General features: G+C 30.1%; 1 protein-coding gene across 1 annotated transcript; it reads left to right on the forward strand.

Annotated features, from left to right (window-relative positions):
• The first annotated feature begins 5,671 nt into the window (after nucleotides 1-5,671).
• On the forward strand, nucleotides 5,672-6,238 carry LOC136086218 (uncharacterized). The gene has a single exon (XM_065808502.1). It carries the CDS (start codon nucleotides 5,672-5,674, stop codon nucleotides 6,236-6,238), a length of 567 nt encoding a protein of 188 aa, XP_065664574.1.
• The last annotated feature ends 12,321 nt before the right edge of the window (nucleotides 6,239-18,559 follow it).

Consider the following 18,559-nt stretch of genomic DNA (forward strand, 5'->3'; position numbering starts at 1 on the left):
TGAACCTTTAGAAATTATGCTCACATGGTTAATCTGATGTATATACTTAGTACTAAGCTTTGTAAATCATGACCACACGTAACATGTCACTTTATCAAACAGAAGCTTATATTAATTTATTGATAATATTGTTATATTATCAAAATACATGTATTCATTTATTTTTTGTTTTTAATAATTCTCGAAACTTTTACAGATCCTAGCAAACATTGTTATAGTGGATTTGTAGTGGACCTATATAGGCAATTTATTAGAGTTTTGCTCACGGGTTACTTAGTAGACCATAAGTGGCGGCCGCTATAAATTGCAAGCCGATAACTTTCCGACATGTTAATAGTGGATAGATATCAGCTAGCCATTTTTGGTGGTTGCCTCTAATGGTCCACTAAAAATGCCTACAGTGGTCCGCGCAAAATGCCTATATAGGTTCACTGAAATTCCGCTATATAATGTTTGTGGGATTCTTGTTATGATACTTTTGTATTGTCTGACGTTATTTATATTAGCAATGGAGATTACACAATTCTTGCAGAGAGCCAAAGAAAGAAACGGATGCCTAATAGGGTACATGATTAAAGAAGGGTCTTTAACTTTGTCCAGCATAGACAGCCTCTGCGGGGCCCGGGCTTTTTTAGAGGCCTGCCAGCAAGAAATTAATTTTATTTTAATTAATTAAAAAAACTTTTTAATGAATTATAAAAATAAAAGAAAGGAGAAATCTTTTTGTTCTATTTTTATATCTTGAATCAATTTAAAAAAATACATATATATATATAAAAATATAACAATAAATTTTTTTTCATTAATGACAAAACGCATGAGCCGAACACGATAGTAGAGGCTAGTGGACTTCTCAAAAAATAGATTAGTTGGAAACATTCGTCATGATAGACATCTAATATAAAAGGTCCCAACAAAGTAATTAAAATGCTTCAAGCAGTTAAATTAGTTTAAAATTAGCGAATGAATTGTATAGCTAGCTATCTATTTTCAAACAGGAGGTTATATAAAGTTTTGAAAAATTTGAAAAAGAAACTATGATGTTAGTGGGCACCAACAATTACTTTGTTGACTAGAAACGAACAAGAGCGCGCACGCACCAACGTGATGAATTAGCGTTTAATGAGGCATCAGACTTCACTGAATCATTGCGATTATTGGATGATTACTGTTGATTACTGCGGAGGTTACTGTTATTGTGTATCGACTTTTAGCTGAGCTTGATAGGCGAAGACAAGCTTAAGTTTTACTTTTCTCGTTTTAAATTCCTCGTCCGCCTTGCATTTATGGATTTTGTTGCAATCTGAACGCCCACAAACTTTTATATGTTTAAATAAAAAAACAATGCAAGCATTTGTTTTCCAAATGAATTTCTGCATTTCTTTTTTTTTTTTTTTGGTTTACATTCGTTAGTCGTTGTACAGCTTTATATAACCAATAATAAAAATAATAGTATAAACTTACAATGATAAAAAATATAACAAATATAAACAAGGTATTTGAAAGAAGAACCTTAAATAACCATTTAACTAGGATAAGATAAAAAAAAATTAATAAGCCGTTGCAAAATTGCAAAGTAAATAATCTGTGTCTGAAGAAAGATCAAGAGGATCTTCTCATCAGAATTTTATACAAGAGTAAACCAACATCAGAACTTTATACATGAGTAAACCATATATGTCTAAGTTCTTTGTTCACTGTTTTAAAAAGTTCAGCGATATCATAGTTAGAAAGAAATAAGTTTCATCTGCATACATAATGTTCGTTAGTTTTGAAACTTTAAGTCGTTTAAATAAATTAAAAAAAGGAGAGATCCAAGAATTGAATATTGTGTGACTCCAAAGTTTATATTAAGAAAAATGGGTTGATAATCATTGTTAAATGGTACAAACTGTTTTCGGTTAGATAGATAACTTTTGAACCATTTTTAAATTTTTATTTTTTACTCTGTAGTATTTGAGTTTATAAATCAAAATATGGGGATTGATCGTATCAAAAGCTTTTAATAGATCAATAAAAATTCCAAGTGTATATTGTGTTTTTTTGAATGATTTTGAGATTTCACGTACAAAATGCGATTGGATAACTGCGTGTTCAGAGTTACTTTCTTGAAACCAAATTGATTGATATAAAGTAGATTATTATCATGAAAATATTTGTATATTCTGTCGAACATAACTTTTTCTAGAATTTTCAAAAATGTGGAGAGAACAGAGATTGGGCGATAATTACTGATTTCAGATTTGTCTCCTTCTTTAAAAATAAGAATAATTTTTGCAATTTTTAATTGTTCTGGGAATACTCCTTGATGGATCTCAGTAAACACAGATTGGTTCAGAATTGGTCATTATTTAGCCAAAATTGGTCGAAAAATGGATAAAACGTTTAGCGACCTATTAATGACTAAAAATCGACGCTTGATTTGAAATGTATATTTCAAACTTTTTTGTATATACATTTACTAAACGTTGATCTATTAATATTGTAAACCTTAAATCGACTTTAATTTCGGAAACTTCCATTCAGAAAATCCTCAATTTGTAAAGTTGTTGTGTGTAATTCCAATTTTGATTTATAAATGTACATTTAAAATCCTAACTATTTTACCCTAGTTTTTTGCGGTTACAAATCAAGTTACGAAATCAGACGATCAGGATACGAGTGTAGAAGATGATGTTGCACAAGCAGGTGCATGCTGAATAAGCGGTAGAAGGTATTCTAGGAAGATTTTTGATCATGCATAAACCAGAGAAAATAGTGATCCAAAATATTTGTTTATGAGTTTATTAATTTTTTTAGTAATCTTTGACTTAATTTTAATGTAAACTTTTATTTTTTGCTGAGATTAAATTTAAAAAAATATTTGATAGAAATTGTTATTATAAAATTTCCACTGCAAAAAGCTTGATCATTTAATTTTTTTTAATTATTGAAACATAAACAAGTATAGTGCACAAATATTTTTTCTCTAAGTTTTCACTATATGAAAACGTTTTATATAAGTTTATAACTTTATATATTTATAAAATAAAAGTATAGTATAAGTAGTGTAGTAAAAAGTTTATAAACATATTATAATAGTTATAAAAAAATATAAAAAATAAACCTTTTATAACTACATCTTATTTATAAATTTCAAGACCTATGTAGCTCTTATTACTTATACAAAGTTAAAAAGTTACAGAGTAGTTTTAATTTATATTAGCTTTAAAACTTAAATTAATTGAAATTACGTTAACTAAATCAAAGAAACTATTAGACAAAATCTAAAAGTTTAAAAAACGTTTACTTAGACTAAATCTAAACGCTTTATATACGTTAATTAGACTAGATTTAAATGTAAATTAAATAAAATCTAAACGCTTTACATACGTATAATAATCCTATAATAGACGTCTAAAATACGTTTGAATATAGACGTTCTACGGGCGTTTGTTCTAAACGTTAATCTGGATTTCATTCTAAACGGATAATCGACCAAATATGAACATTTTGTTGAAACGTTGTTTTGACGTTTAATGGAGGTTTGTGTGTTTACTGGGATAGAAGCACTGAAGATTTTGAAAAGAACAACTTTAAGTTGTTCAAAGCAATCCATAACCAATTGATTGCATTATTTTTTTAAACAGATTAGAAGGCTCATCAAACATTAATTCGGAAGATAACTTATCTCAACAAATGCAATTATCAATGGATTCTAGATAATCAGTGAACAAACATTTGGTCTTGGGGATTTTTTCAGACAGTGTTAGTCCTATATAAGTGAAATATTTGTCAAATTTTGGTATCGACCATTTGTGGCAAGAAACTGGAGCATGATTTTTTTTTGCCAATATTTCTTTCATTATTTGCCACATACGTTTTGTGTCGTTTTTAAATGTATTGAATAATTGGAAGTAATAAATTTTCTTCAGGTTTTTGCAAATTTTTTCAAATAGGTTCTTGTAGTTCTTATAAATTTTTTCGCTTGAAGCTGTTTTTGTTTTTAAAAAAATTATATATAACTCATGTTTTATTCTGGATGATTTTTTAAAACCTTTGGTAATCCAGGGTGTATTGATACTTTTAGTTGTTATTGTTTTTTCTATGATTGGGAAATTAACTTCATAAATAGAAAAAAATGTTTTGAAAAAAGTTTCATAAATATTATTTGCGCTATCATCAAAGTTTATGTTTTTCCAATGCAGTAATGATAGTTGGTCTATAAATAATTCAAGGTTAGTCTCATTATAAATGCGTTTTCTTATTACTTTTTTGGTATTAATGTTTCTTTCTGGGTTTGTTTTATTAAGTTTCAGGAATAGAGGAAAATAATCTTTTTATGATACCTATTTGTCAGGCCCGTTGCAGGGGGCAGCAGCAGGAGCATTTGCCCTCCCCCCCCATTAATTTTTTAAAATAAATAATTTTGAAGAAATGGACTAAAAAAATGACTAAAAAAAAAAGCTCCTTAGAACCATTTCGGGGTAGTACTCCCCCCTCCCCCCCCCAATATAACTTTTGTTCCAACAGTCCTGTTTGTATATTCTTATTAAAAATATCAAGAGTTATAATATTATCTAAAAGAGTTTAAGCTGCGTTTAATATTACTCTTGTGGGTCGATTTATTAAAGTAACTGACCATGTTTCAAAAATTGCATCATAAAAATTCTTAATTTTACGGTCGTCATTATAGAGAAAACTGTTCATACTTAAGTCTCCGACTATATATTATTGCTATTTTTGTGATTGTTATTGTTATTATCGTTGTTATTATTATCTGTTTTTAGTGTTATTTTGTTAATAGTTTTATCATAAACTTTATCATTGTTATAATATCGTATAGTTACTACTATTGTTATATTGTTTCTGTTGTAATAATCTTATTAATATCAATATCTTTATTTCGAAACAAATTTCTACTTATCATGTCTAGCCTCTGCAAAATTTGTGATAAAATAATTCGTGATAATCATCATTCACTTCAATGCAACCACTGCCTAATTTAAATCCACGAGAAATGTAGTTCTTTAAATAATAATGACTTTAGTTTACTAAAAAACTCTTCCATGAATTATTGGCTCTGTATTACATGTTGCAACAGTATTTTTCATTTTAGTTTTATATTGGATTATGAACTACGTCTTCAAACTTCAATTGGCAATATATTACATCTCCATGATCTGCCAAATGATCTTTCTCTCTTTCCCTGCTCCCAAGAATCTGATACTTTTAATCAACTTAATAATTGCTTTACTTATCAGCCAAATAACAATGACGATGATTATACGAACTTAGTTGAGAATCCAATCAATTGTAAATACATTGATACTAAAAAATTTAACTCTTCAAACATCAATATTAATTGTTTTTCTCTATTTCATTTAAATATCGCTTCATTAGTTAAACATTTTTAAATTATGAATTTAGTATAATCGGAATTACAGAAACTAAGCTGAAATCTGATATACTCTCAACAACTCCAATTAATCTTAGTGGATATGTTTATGATCATACTCCAACAAAAACTTCATTTGGAGGTGCTCTACTTTATATTTCTAATTAACTAGTTTATAAATCTAGAAATGATTTACTTATGTATAAACCCAAATTCTTAGAGTCTGTATTTGTTGAAATCATTTTCCATAAAAAGTCTAATACCGTTGTAGACTGTATTTATCGCCATCCTAACATGGATATTAATGAATTTATTGTTTCATACCTGGCTATTCTATTTGAAAAACTTCCTGTTGAAAAAAAAAGTTTTTCAAATCGAATAGCTAGATGGAAGGGTATTAGAACTCTTTTGAATATAAGTTCGAATGATATCTCATATCCATCTTGTATATCTTCAAACAACACCATTATAAATGATCAAGTTAAAATCTCGGAAATTTTCACCTCTTTTTTTATTTTAATCCGTGAAGAACTGCAAAAAAATATTCATTCATCTCATACTGACTTTCATAAATTTTTAAAAACATCAAACCCTGACTCTCTTTTCGTTAAACCTACTGAAAAAAATAAAATAACATCAGTTATTCTTTCTCTAAATGATGGCAAGGCTTCTGGTCCAAACAGCGTTCCAACCTTTATTCTAAAACTTCTTGCTAATGATATTTCTTCAGTACTTTCAAAACTATTTAATCTCTCATTCGCTACTGGTATATTCCTTAATATTTTAAAAACTGCATCTGTTAAACCAATCCATAAGAAGGACTCAAAACTTGACTGCAATAACTATAGACTAATATCATAATTATCAAATATCAGCAAAATTCATGAAAAAATTAATGCATTCTCGTCTCTACCACTTTCTTGATAAATCTATGTGTCTCTACGGCTGCAAGTTTGGATATCGTTTAAAACACTCTGCTTCCCATGCACTTATTAGCATTACTAAAATGATTCGTGGTGCGATTGATAGTGGTTCTTTTGCTTGTGGCGTCTTTATTGACGCCACAAGCAAAAGAACGATCTGCCTCACTCTATAAATAATTCAATTGTTCATCATTTCGCTGACGACACTAATCTTCTATGCATAAATAAATCACTCGCGCTTTGTAAAAAAGTTAATTCAGATCTCCATCATTTGTGTCATTGGTTAAATAGTAACCATCTTTCCCTAAATATCAACAAAACTGAATTAATTATTTTTCACCCTCTCAAAAAAAAAGATTGATAGTAATAATTTGAAAATTAGAATTAGTGATAAAAGATGTTTCCCATCTAAATATATAAAATACCTCGGGCTATTTCTTGACAAAAACATCATGGTACTATTAACTAATTCAATTATATAAAAAACTCTCGCGTGCCAATAGTATGCTGTCATTAATACAACACTTTGTTCCCCAACATGTTCTAATATCAATTTACTATTCCTTGTTCTCCTCACATCTAAGGTATTGTTGCACTATTTGGGGTCAAAAAGATAGTTTTCTATTACATCGTATAAACAGTTTACAGTTGCACTTCCTTAAGAATTATGACATTTTCTCCTTTACGATCTAATATCGAGAATAGGTTTTCTGAATTAAAAGTTCTAAAATTTCAAGATCTTGTAAAGCTTTATAATTGTTTCTTTGTGTTTGATTTTCTTTAAAATAAACTACCGAATTTGTTCAATAATTTTTTTATTAAAACAAGTGACACAAAGAAATATTACACACGAAATACTGAAAATTTTAACTTGCACACTTCCTTTTTCAACACTATCAAATATGACAAGTCTCTATAAAACATCAATGTATTTCTCACTTGAACCAAATAATACCATTTATAAAAAAAAAGATTTTAACTAAATACCCTTTTATTACCAACATTCTTCTCCTCAATCGAAACAAAATTAAGAAATTTTTATTTGAGTATATATTTAATGAATATTAATTTTATCTTTTATTATTATTGTTTTTTTTATTTTACTGTATTTATAAAACTATTATTACTTTTATTTTATACTGTCTTTTTTAACTCAACTAATATTACTATTATCATTAATTTATCTTTGTTTTATAAATCATATTAATATTATTTATAATGATAGTGATAGTGATTCAATTGTAGTAATAGTTTTATCGTTATTGTCCTAATTTTTGCAATTGTTATGTTTATTTTAATAATTTCTGTCATAGTTATAAATTTGCTATAATTATTTTTAACATAGTTTTTATTATTAGTTATAATTTTTAGTAAAGTTTTTATGATATAGTTACTATTTGTAATGTTTTTTTATTCACATTATTATTATTTTTATTATACTATTATTGCAATTATTAATATTATCTTTATTTATTAGTGCTTTATTTTCCTTTCTTTCTTTTTTTTTTAAATTTTTTTTCCTCTTTATTTTATTTTAAATTCTTTCTATGTTTTATTATAGAATAAGTTCACACATCCTTCTGGCAAAAACTTGAAAAACATGGAAATTGAACCTGCCCATCGCACTGGATTGAAGAAAGATGGAAGACCGAAGACAATAGTACTTAACCTGCAAAAATATAAAGACAAAATAAGAATCTTGAAAGAATCTCATCGACTGAAAGGCACGAATTCCTTTATTAACGAAGACTTTTCTCATGAGACCGTTGCTATTCGGAAAAAGATACTTGCGGAAGTTAAATAAAGGCGCTCAAATGGTGAAAATGTAACGGTAAAATATGACAAAATTATTTATGTTAATAATAATTCTAAAATCAATCTTCACAAATAACTAGTTTTTCACTCCTTTAAAGCAATCCCTTTTTTTCTTTTTTTTTAATTAATTTATTAATTTCGTCATTAAAAAAAGAATACAATGCCGTCTTATATGAATAAAATCTACATGACCGGGGCTATGAGAAGACAATATTTGCCTTATCACTACGCCCCAAAGTGCTTTTATCAGCAAACGTGTACAATCATTAAAATGTAAAAATAAAATTTATACCATATAAAAAATAAATACAAATTTTAAAAGTATGTTAAGATCAGTTACTAATCTATAATCATAAGAAAATCGTAAAAAAAGATAAAAAATAAATAAATAAAAAATAATTAATAAAATCTAAAAACTAAAAATAAGTTAATAGGATAATTTAAGGAAAAATTAAATTAAAGACCAGTTAACAAGATAGTTGTTAAAAAAGAAAAAAAAATTAAAAATTAAAAAAAAAAAAAAAAAAGAAAAAAAAGAACCTTAAAAAGAATTAACATCGTTAGAAGGAGTTTTTGTTTGAATAGAGAAAGTGAAGAACAATTTTTCAGCTGGTTATTTTAAGCTGGTTATATTAGCTGGTTATATTAAGTGTTCCATAATTTAGGACATCTGATGGCAATAGAAAATTTAGTAACCAAATAGTGCATTTTAGGTTGCTCATAATTGTAATTTGAAAATCTTGTAGGGTACTCGTGATTAATTTTATTGAAAAGTGTATTAAATATTATAGGAGTTACTTTATTATGAAGTTTGTACATAAATATAAGAATTTGATAAAGGTTTAACTAAAAAACATTAAGTATGTGATAATTTTTAAAGAGTTTTTTAGAATGTGTGAAACAACCTGCATCTGAAATAATTTTCACAGCGTGTTTTTTTCTACTAAGCAATTTTTTAACTTTACTTACATTAAAGCTGCACCATGCAATGTTTGAATTATTTGTTTATATAACAATGTATGAGGGAGAAATATGAGATTTTTAAGCAGTTTTGGTTTAATAACAGCTTAGCTTTGTATAGAATGTCAATATTTGTTGAAATTTTATCTTCTAACGTTCTTATGTGTTCTCTCCATGTCAAGTTTTCGTCAAGTATCACTCCTAAAAACTTAAATGATGACTCTCTAATTATTTTAGAGTTGCCAACATAAAAATCAGGAAGTTTTAATGGAATATTTTCTTTATCGTGAATTCTATGAAAAAAGTATACTTAGTTTTATTTAAATTTAAAGACAATTTGTTTGCCTTAAACCATTCCGTTAGATTTGAAAATTCCTTGTTTACTATTTTAAATAAAAGGTTGACATCTCCATTAGAATAAAATAAATTCGTGTCATCTGCAAATAAAACTGAATTTAAAATGTTTGAAAACTTATGGAAATCATTTACATAAATAAGAAATAAAAGTGGAACCAGAATTGAGCCTTGAGGAACACCGCTGGTTATAGTCAAGTAATCAGTTTTTCCTTCTTCGTGTGCTATATATTGTTTTCTATTGCTTAGATAACTTTTGAGCCATTCTAAATATGAGCTTTTAATTCCATAACTTTCAAGTTTTTTTATAAGAATGCTATGGTCTACTGTATCAAAGGCTTTACTAAGATCTATAAAAACTCCGAGGGTAAACTTAATTTCTCAAATTTATTTATCAAATGCTTTTAATATATCGTGAACAATATTAATAAAGGCATGGTCAGTTGAATACCCTGGCTGAAATCCAAACTGTTTATTATATAGAATATTATTTATATTTAGAAAAGTTAAAATTCGGTTATAAATAATTCGCTCTAAGATTTTCGAGAAGCAAGGAAGAATTGAAATTAGTCTGTAATTTTCAGGATTAGAAATGTCTCCTGACTTGAAAATAGGTATGACCCTCGCAATTTTAAGTTTCTTCGGATAAATACCTAGTTTTAAAGATAGATTAAAAATATGTTAAAGAGGGATTGCTAAGTATTTTACAATTTTTTAATTACATTACTACTAATATTATCATACCCCACACTTTTGTTTAGTTTTAAAAGATAACTATCAGCTTATAAAAAATACCCTACTTATGTATCTTCATTCATAAGTAGGGTATTTTTTATAAACTGTTAAACTATTATTTTTCTGAAAAAAAAAAATTAAAAATTAATAAGAAAAAAAAAAAAATTCTAAATATAAATGATAAAGTAATTAGGTACTCGCTTTATTTTTCCTTAATTCTCTAACTATAAGTTTATCATATTTTATAGAAGAATATTTGCCATTTTTTCTATGTATCTTTTTTTCTAAGAGTTTTTTCCTTATGACCATTGTTTTAAAAGAGAAGTCTTCGTTGATGTATATTCCTGATCCTTTAAGTCGGTTAGATGAATGTAGTACTTTTATTTTGTCTTTGTAATGTAGAATTTTAACAACAATTGTTCTAGTTTTATTTTCTTCTTTTTTTCCAACTCTGTGAGCCCTCTCGATATCAACGTTCTTAATATTTAACTCGTTTTCATATAAAATTAATAATTTTTTTTCAGTTTCATTCCAGGTTTCTTGGTCGTTTTCGGGAAGCCCGTCGATGCGAAGATTATTCCTTCTGAGTCTATCTTCTAGCTATAGTAATTTATTCTTTTCCTCTTCACCAATAGTGTTTTTGTTTTTAATCTTCTTTTTTAATTCGCATACCTTTTTTTCTTGGATGCCTTGAGTAACTGTAAGGCTTTCTTCAATATCTTTATTTGTCTTTTCTAGGATTCTTACTCTCTCGGTAATTTCTTTAAGTTTAGTGTTTACCTTTTCGTTTTCTTTTTTTAAAAGTCGCAAATTTGTTTTGATTTATGTATTTCATTAAGTAGCTCATTTATTTTATCGTTAGTTATTTTTAGGTTACCACTGATAAGCTTAAAAGATATCTTTCTGCTATTTTGAAAACATTTTATGAAAAATATCGCGAGTAACTGACGATATTTATGTTTCATTTGTATTCCCCGTTTCGTTAGATTTCTTTCGAGCATCGATATTTTTTTTATCCATTTTATAGTTTGTTTGTTTTTTTTATTAAAAAAAAGTTACAAAAAATAATTATTTAATCTGAATAAAACACGTCTGCTTGCCGCAAAAAAAAATTTTAATTTTTTTGTTTTTGCTGTTGTTTTTTTTCATTTATTATAATGGGTATGACTAATAGCTTTGAATCCCTTATTTTTTATTTAATTGAAACAAACCTCTTTTCTTCAAAAGAAAACCTAGACCCTGAAAATAATTTTTATCGCAGTATTTTATCCGATCGTTCGTATCGTTTTCCTAGTCAACTAGAAGGATTTCTTTTTAAGAATGCTCGTGAAAAAAATAATAATCAAGCTGTAATTCTCCACCTCAATATAAGAAGTTTGAAATGCAATTTTGAAAATCTTCTAAATTTAAAAACTATTAGAAGAAACTAAACACATTTTTAGTGGAGAAAAACAAATAAGCGCGGCAGTTGAGTAATAATTTATGTTCACGAAATGTTGTTCTATGGATGGTTTGCTATGCTGCTTTTAAAAGCTATAACGGAGAGAGATATCTTTTTCATTTTTAAAAAAGGGTTAAGAATAGCTAGTACTGAAAATAAATATACTAAAATTAAGTAATACTGGTCTAGTACTAGACCAGTATTACTTACTAGAGTATTACCAGTATTACCAGTCTAGTACTAGACCAGTACTACATACACTGTCTTTATATTTTACATATATTTAAATATATGTAAAATACAAGTAGGGTAAAACGAAATAGTCATTTCTAAATAGTATCTTGTTTTAGCCTAGGTTTCATTATTACATTATTATACATACAGTATTGGACAAAACATTTGCAACCAACATCGAACAATACTAAAAAGTGTTCCTAATTTTACATGTCTTAAAAACGAAACGAACTATACTACCACAGCAAACAGTTTAGGAGTCATGGCATGCCATGACATAAGCAATCAGCTGACAGGTGACAGCACACAGGCAGAGTTTCGTTGACAAGTGCCATTTTGCAGCGGACAAAACAAGTGCAACTTTTTGGTTTGTTTCATTTTCTTAAGTCTGGTCCGTGTCAGCGTCACGAAGTTTTTAATAATTAAAGGAAGTATCCAGAAGTTTCCAGAAGCATGCAGAAGCTTCCAGAAGTTTCCAGAAGAAGCATCTGGAAGCATCCAGTAGCATCCAGAAATATCCAGAAACATTCAGAAGCATCCAGACGCATCCAGAAGCTTCCAGAAGCATCGAAAAGAAGCATCTAGAATCTTCCAGAACAGGTTCACACAGGTTCATTTTACTATATAAGAGACATGTAAATCGACATGTGATTCAGTCAGTATATGGAAGTCAATCAGTCAGTATTATTAAGACAGTTTATCGAAGTGAGTTTTATCAAAGTGTTTTATCGAAGAACAATACAAGAAGTGAAATACAACAAGTGTTTCATTACATCAATACAGTCCACATCCAACCAAGACGTTGTGTTCCACAGAGCATTATTGTATCATCACAAGGTAAATGTAACACGGTAAGCCTTGAGAAGCATGATTATTTATTTTTATTATTTTTATGAATCCAAGTGCAAAGATGGCTCCTGACAGTCTTGGATTGGAACTAAGAAAGAAAATTATTGGCGATTACGTAAGTGGAATGTCACAAAAAAGTAGAGAGGATTCTATGATCTTCAGATCCGTCAAGAAGGATCCCTGGATATCATCAGTCGAGATACAAAATGCAGTTAGAGCTGCCTGTATCGGACCGAACAATCAGACGACGTGCTGTTGAAGCCAGATTGTTTTCTCGTTGCCCTGCAAAGAAACCGCTGATTTCACTAAAAAACCAGAAGAAAAGACTCCTGTTTGCTACATCTCATATTGTCTGGAATTTGTAGAAATGGCGAACTGTCTTGTTCAGTGATGAATTGAAGTTCAACATCATTGGGAGCGATGGCATTTGCCGTGTACGTCGACCGGCCGGAAAACGCCTCGATTTACATTACTGCCATAACACCGTGAAGCATGGTGGAGGCAATGTAATGGTCTGGGGGTGTTTTTCTCCTAACGGTCTAGGTCCAATACATCGAAACGATGTAATAATGGACCGTTTCATGTATAAAAATATCCTGAAAGATGTTATGTTACCTCATGTTGAATGGAATATGCCAATAAAATGGGTTTTTCAGTAAGACAACGATCCGAAACACACTGCAAAAGTAGTCAAGCAGTGGTTTCAAGACAACCACCTATCGGTGATGGATTGGCCGCCTCAATCTCCGGATCTCAACCCTATCGAGAACCTGTGGGAGATCGTCAACCGCAGAATTAATTGTTAAGGTGTTCGTAATAAGGATCAACTGTTTGAACAAATCCAAAAGGCCTGGGCAGCGACTCCACAAAGTTTCATAGATCACCTGATCGAATCTATGCCTCGAAGATGCAAGGTTGTGATCGACAACAAAGGATTCACCATCAAATATTGATAGCGAAATACAGCTTGGTCAACATTTTGTTGAGTTGCACTTGTTTTGTCCAGAAGGAAATCAACTTTTTTTAATACTTTTGATTAATTTATTAATTTTCGTGTACAAATAATGAACTATTTATCATAATGGAAACACTTTATCCAATATTGATTATGTTATTTTAAATTAGCTAAAACTCATTCAAATGTAAAGTTATCAGAAGCTTCAGTTGTAATGCAAAATCATGTTCTGAAAAATCCGATTTCGGAATAAGTATTAAAATGTTTTCCAAAAATCGAACAAGCAAAACTAAAAAAAGGGATAAACATTAGCCAACTATATATAGTCTGCAGATCAAACGTTGTCACTGTTTATAGATCAAGCTTTTTCTCATCACACAAAATGGCTTGGCTTGAACGCCACCGACCTTGCAGACACTAAAGCTACTACTTCTGCATTTCTCAATCTCTTACTCACCCTACCATTTACCTTCACTCGTTGGTTTACGTCTTTTCTCTGACCTAAGCTTGTGTTCAGTTTCTTCTTTTTCTCCCTAAGGTGGTTCTGACTATGCAATGATCTTTATAAATCTTTCATCTCGTACTTCTTTTTCGGACTCACCCTATCATCTATCAATACTTTTTACTACCCTAAGGCTGACTGAAATTATTTTTGTAATTTTCTTCGCGACGGTCCTTGGGCTGATGTCTTTTCTCTTTCGGCTGATAAATATGCCTACTACGTAACCTCCTGGTTTTAGGTAGAAATGGGAAGCTTTTATTCTTTAATGTCGGTTCCAAGTCAAATCTCATTCTGCTCCATGGATTTCACCTTCTTGAGCAGCTGCTATATCTAATCGTAATCATTTTTTTCATCATTTTCAAATGAATAACTCTCTTGTTAACAAACGGCTATTTATTATTGCAAAATATTGATGTAAAAAGGTGCTCTCTGGTGCTAAGCTTCATTATTCTCATTTCACTAAATCCCGTATCTTATCTCGGAAGTCAGAATGCTCTAGACACTTTCGGAAAATCTTCAACAGCGTCATATACATTCCCATCTCTCATTTATGGATCTTATTACCTCTTCCAAGAATAAGGCAGAACTATTTGCTAAGAACTTTTCTTCAAATTCAAGTTATGAATCTTATGGCCATTCTCATTCTTCTATTCCAATTAAAAAAGTTAACAGATGGTTAGACATTCGAATCACTCCAGCTTCCGTTGCTAAAGTCATATCTTAGTTAAACTCTCTTACGACTTTTTGTCCAGACAACGTTCTTTTCATAGTCTTACAAAATTGTTCTCCGAAACACTTTTCTATCCTCTCTACGGCTGACTTTTTAACTGCTGCGAATGAAAGATTTTATCGTGCATTATATGGAGGCGGAAAGGCTTGGACACTTGATATATCTAAAGCATTCGAAAAAGTTTGACTTGCTGGACTTCTCCATAAGCTTACTTAATATGGTATATCTGGGAAAGTTTTTGAGATTATCAAATTGTTTCTTTCCAACCGCTTTATTAAAGCCATTCTTGAAAGCCACACTCTTACGAAAATTGGTTCTTCATTGGTTATCTAGAAAATTGATCGGTTTCACAGAAAACCCAAAGGTTTTACGGCATATCCAAAAAATAATTTGGTTTTTCGCAAGAGAAACGAAAATAAATTGGTTTTTCAACAATTCAAATTTGAAGAACTATTAGTTTTTAAAAAAGTTAAACGTTAATTTTTATTTATTTTGGTTTTCCAGAGTTTCCTCTATCATCTTTAAACTTGATTGGTAGATGGCATATAGCTTTCATATTAGTTTTCACAAGGCGCGCAACTTCATTTCTGTCATTTATTCGTTAGTTATAGTATTGCTGAAGAGTGCTGTATTCCGCATTTTATTTTACTCTAAGACAAGTCGTTCGATTATTTTATTAAACCAATGGCATCAAATATCTTTTTACAAATTATCTAAATTAATTATTGCTTAGCAATATATCATAATATGCTTCCAACGTTTCAAAAAAAAAAAATTTGAAGGAAATTAAACTATTTTAGTGATTGAAGATATAGCCAACATATATATATATATATATATATATATATATATATATATATATATATATATATATATATATATATATATATATATATATATATATATATATATATATATATATATATATATATATATATATATATACAGTATCGGACAAAACGAGTGCAACCAAATAATGCTACTTTAGTTTCTTTATATAAAATTGCTGCATTTTTTCAATTTAGAGAAATAACTATGCAACTGTTTAGAAACAAAGTTCTTCAAGTTTTATTCATCACAAAGTTCATTATTTGTACACGAAAATTAATAAATTAATCAAAAGTATTAAAAAAAGTTGATTTCCTTCTGGACAAAACAAGTGCAACTCAACAAAACGTTGACCAAGCTGTATTTCGCTATCAATATTTGATGGTGAATCCTTTGTTGTCGATCACAACCTTGCATCTTCGAGGCATAGATTCGATCAGGTGATCTATGAAACTTTGTGGAGTCGCTGCCCAGGCCTTTTGGATTTGTTCAAACAGTTGATCCTTATTACGAACACCTTAACAATTAATTCTGCGGTTGACGATCTCCCACAGGTTCTCGATAGGGTTGAGATCCGGAGATTGAGGCGGCCAATCCATCACCGATAGGTGATTGTCTTGAAACCACTGCTTGACTACTTTTGCAGTGTGTTTCGGATCGTTGTCTTACTGAAAAACCCATTTTATTGGCATATTCCATTCAACATGAGGTAACATAACATCTTTCAGGATATTTTTATACATGAAACGGTCCATTATTCCATCGTTTCGATGTATTGGACCTAGACCGTTAGGAGAAAAACACCCCCAGACCACTACATTGCTCCACCATGCTTGAAGGTCTTATGGCAGTTACGTAAATCGAGGGGTTTTCCGGCCGGTTGACGTACACGGCAAATGCCATCGCTCCCAATGATGTTGAACTTCAATTCATCACTGAACAGGACAATTCGCCATTTCTGCACATTCCAGACAATATGAGATGTAGCAAACAGGAGTCTTTTCTTCTGGTTTTTTAGTGAAATTAGCGGTTTCTTTGCAGGGCGTCAAGAAAACAATCCGGCTTCAACAGCACGTTGTCTGATTGTTCGGTCCGATACAGGCAGCTCTAACTGCATTTTGTATCTCGACTGATGATATTCAGGTATCCTTCTTGACGGATCTGACGATCATATAATCCTCTCTAGAAGTGGTGGAACGTGGTCTTCCACCTTTGTTATCTGCTGCCAACTTCCCCGTAGAACGATATTTGGACCCTAGTCTTGATACGGTCCGTTTTTTCACGCAATATTTATCACAAATACTTTTTTGTGACATGCCACTTACGTAATCGCTAATAATTTTCTTTCTTAGTTCCAATCCAAGACTGTCGGAAGCCATTTTTGCACTTAAAGTCATAAAAATAATAAAAATAAGTAGTCACGCTTCTCAAGGCTTACCGCGTTACATTTACCTTGTGATGATACAATAATGCTCTGTGGAACACAACGTCTTGGTTGGATGTGGGCTGTATTGATGTAATGAAACACTTGTTGTATTTCACTTCTTGTATTGATGTTCTTCGATAAAACACTTTGATAAAACTCACTTCGATAAACTATCTTGATAATACTGACTGATTGACTTCCATATACTGACTGAATTACATGTCAATTTACATGTCTCTTATATAGTAAAATGAACCTGTGTGAACCTGTCCTGGAAGATTCTAGATGCTTCTTTTCGATGCTTCTGGAAGCTTCTGGATTCGTCTGGATGCTTTTGAATGTTTCTGAATATTTCTGGATGCTACAGGATGCTTCTTCTGGAAACTTCTGGAAACTTTTGGATACTTCTTTTAATTATTAAAAAACTTTCGTGACGCTGACACGGACCATACTTAAGAAAATAAAACAAACCAAAAAAGTTGCACTTGTTTTGTCCGCTGCAGAATGGCACTTGTCAACGAAATTTTGGTTTGTGTGCTGTCACCTGTCAGCTGATTGTTTATGTCATGTCATGCTATGACTCCAGACTCCTGAACTGTTTGCTGTGGTATTATAGTTCGTTTCGTTTTAAAGACATGTAAAATAACACTTTTTAGCATTGTTCGATGTTGGTTGCAAATGTTTTGTCCAATACTGTATATATATGTATATATATGTATATATATGTATATATATATATATATATATATATATATATATATACATATATATATATATATATATATATATATATATACATATATATATATGTATATATATATATATATATATATGTATATATATATATACATATATATATATATATATATATATATATATATATATATAGAGAGAGAGAGAGAGAGAGAGAGAGAGAGAGAGAGAGAGAGAGACAGAGAGAGACAGAGAGAGAGAGAGAGAGAGAGAGAGAGAGAGAGAGAGAGAGAGAGAGAGAGAGAGAGAGAGAGAGAGAGAGAGAGAGAGAGAGAGTGTCGTGCAGAAAACGAGTCACCCGAGCAAATAACTCGGGGCTCCGGCTCCTATGGGGGCGAGTAAACTTTTTTAAGTCAATGGTTGACTTAAAAAAGTTTACTCGCAAAAATGCAATAAACTTTCGGGTTTTTTTTCCCCATCCCTTGATCCTTACGCCTCAAAGCAAATCAGTTACAACATATTGCACAAATATGCAGCACAAAATGTTCAATGCCTCCAACAATAGAGCAAGCAAATTTTATCATAGTCAATAGAAACAACCCTGGGGCCAATGCTATAAACATAAAAAACGAAGTTTTTTCCGTAAAACACGAAGTTTTTACCGTAAAAAGCGAAGAAAAAAAAAGTCCATTGCTATAAACATTCAAAAAATATCGTTTTTGAGATGAAAACTTCGC

This window comes from Hydra vulgaris, chromosome 10 (genome assembly GCF_038396675.1).
Source record: "Hydra vulgaris chromosome 10, alternate assembly HydraT2T_AEP".
Lineage (NCBI taxonomy): Eukaryota > Metazoa > Cnidaria > Hydrozoa > Anthoathecata > Hydridae > Hydra > Hydra vulgaris.

Bases quoted from the DNA above. Each gene is read 5' to 3' on its own strand.
- LOC136086218 (XM_065808502.1), top strand. From the start codon at position 5,672: ATGGATATTAATGAATTTATTGTTTCATACCTGGCTATTCTATTTGAA.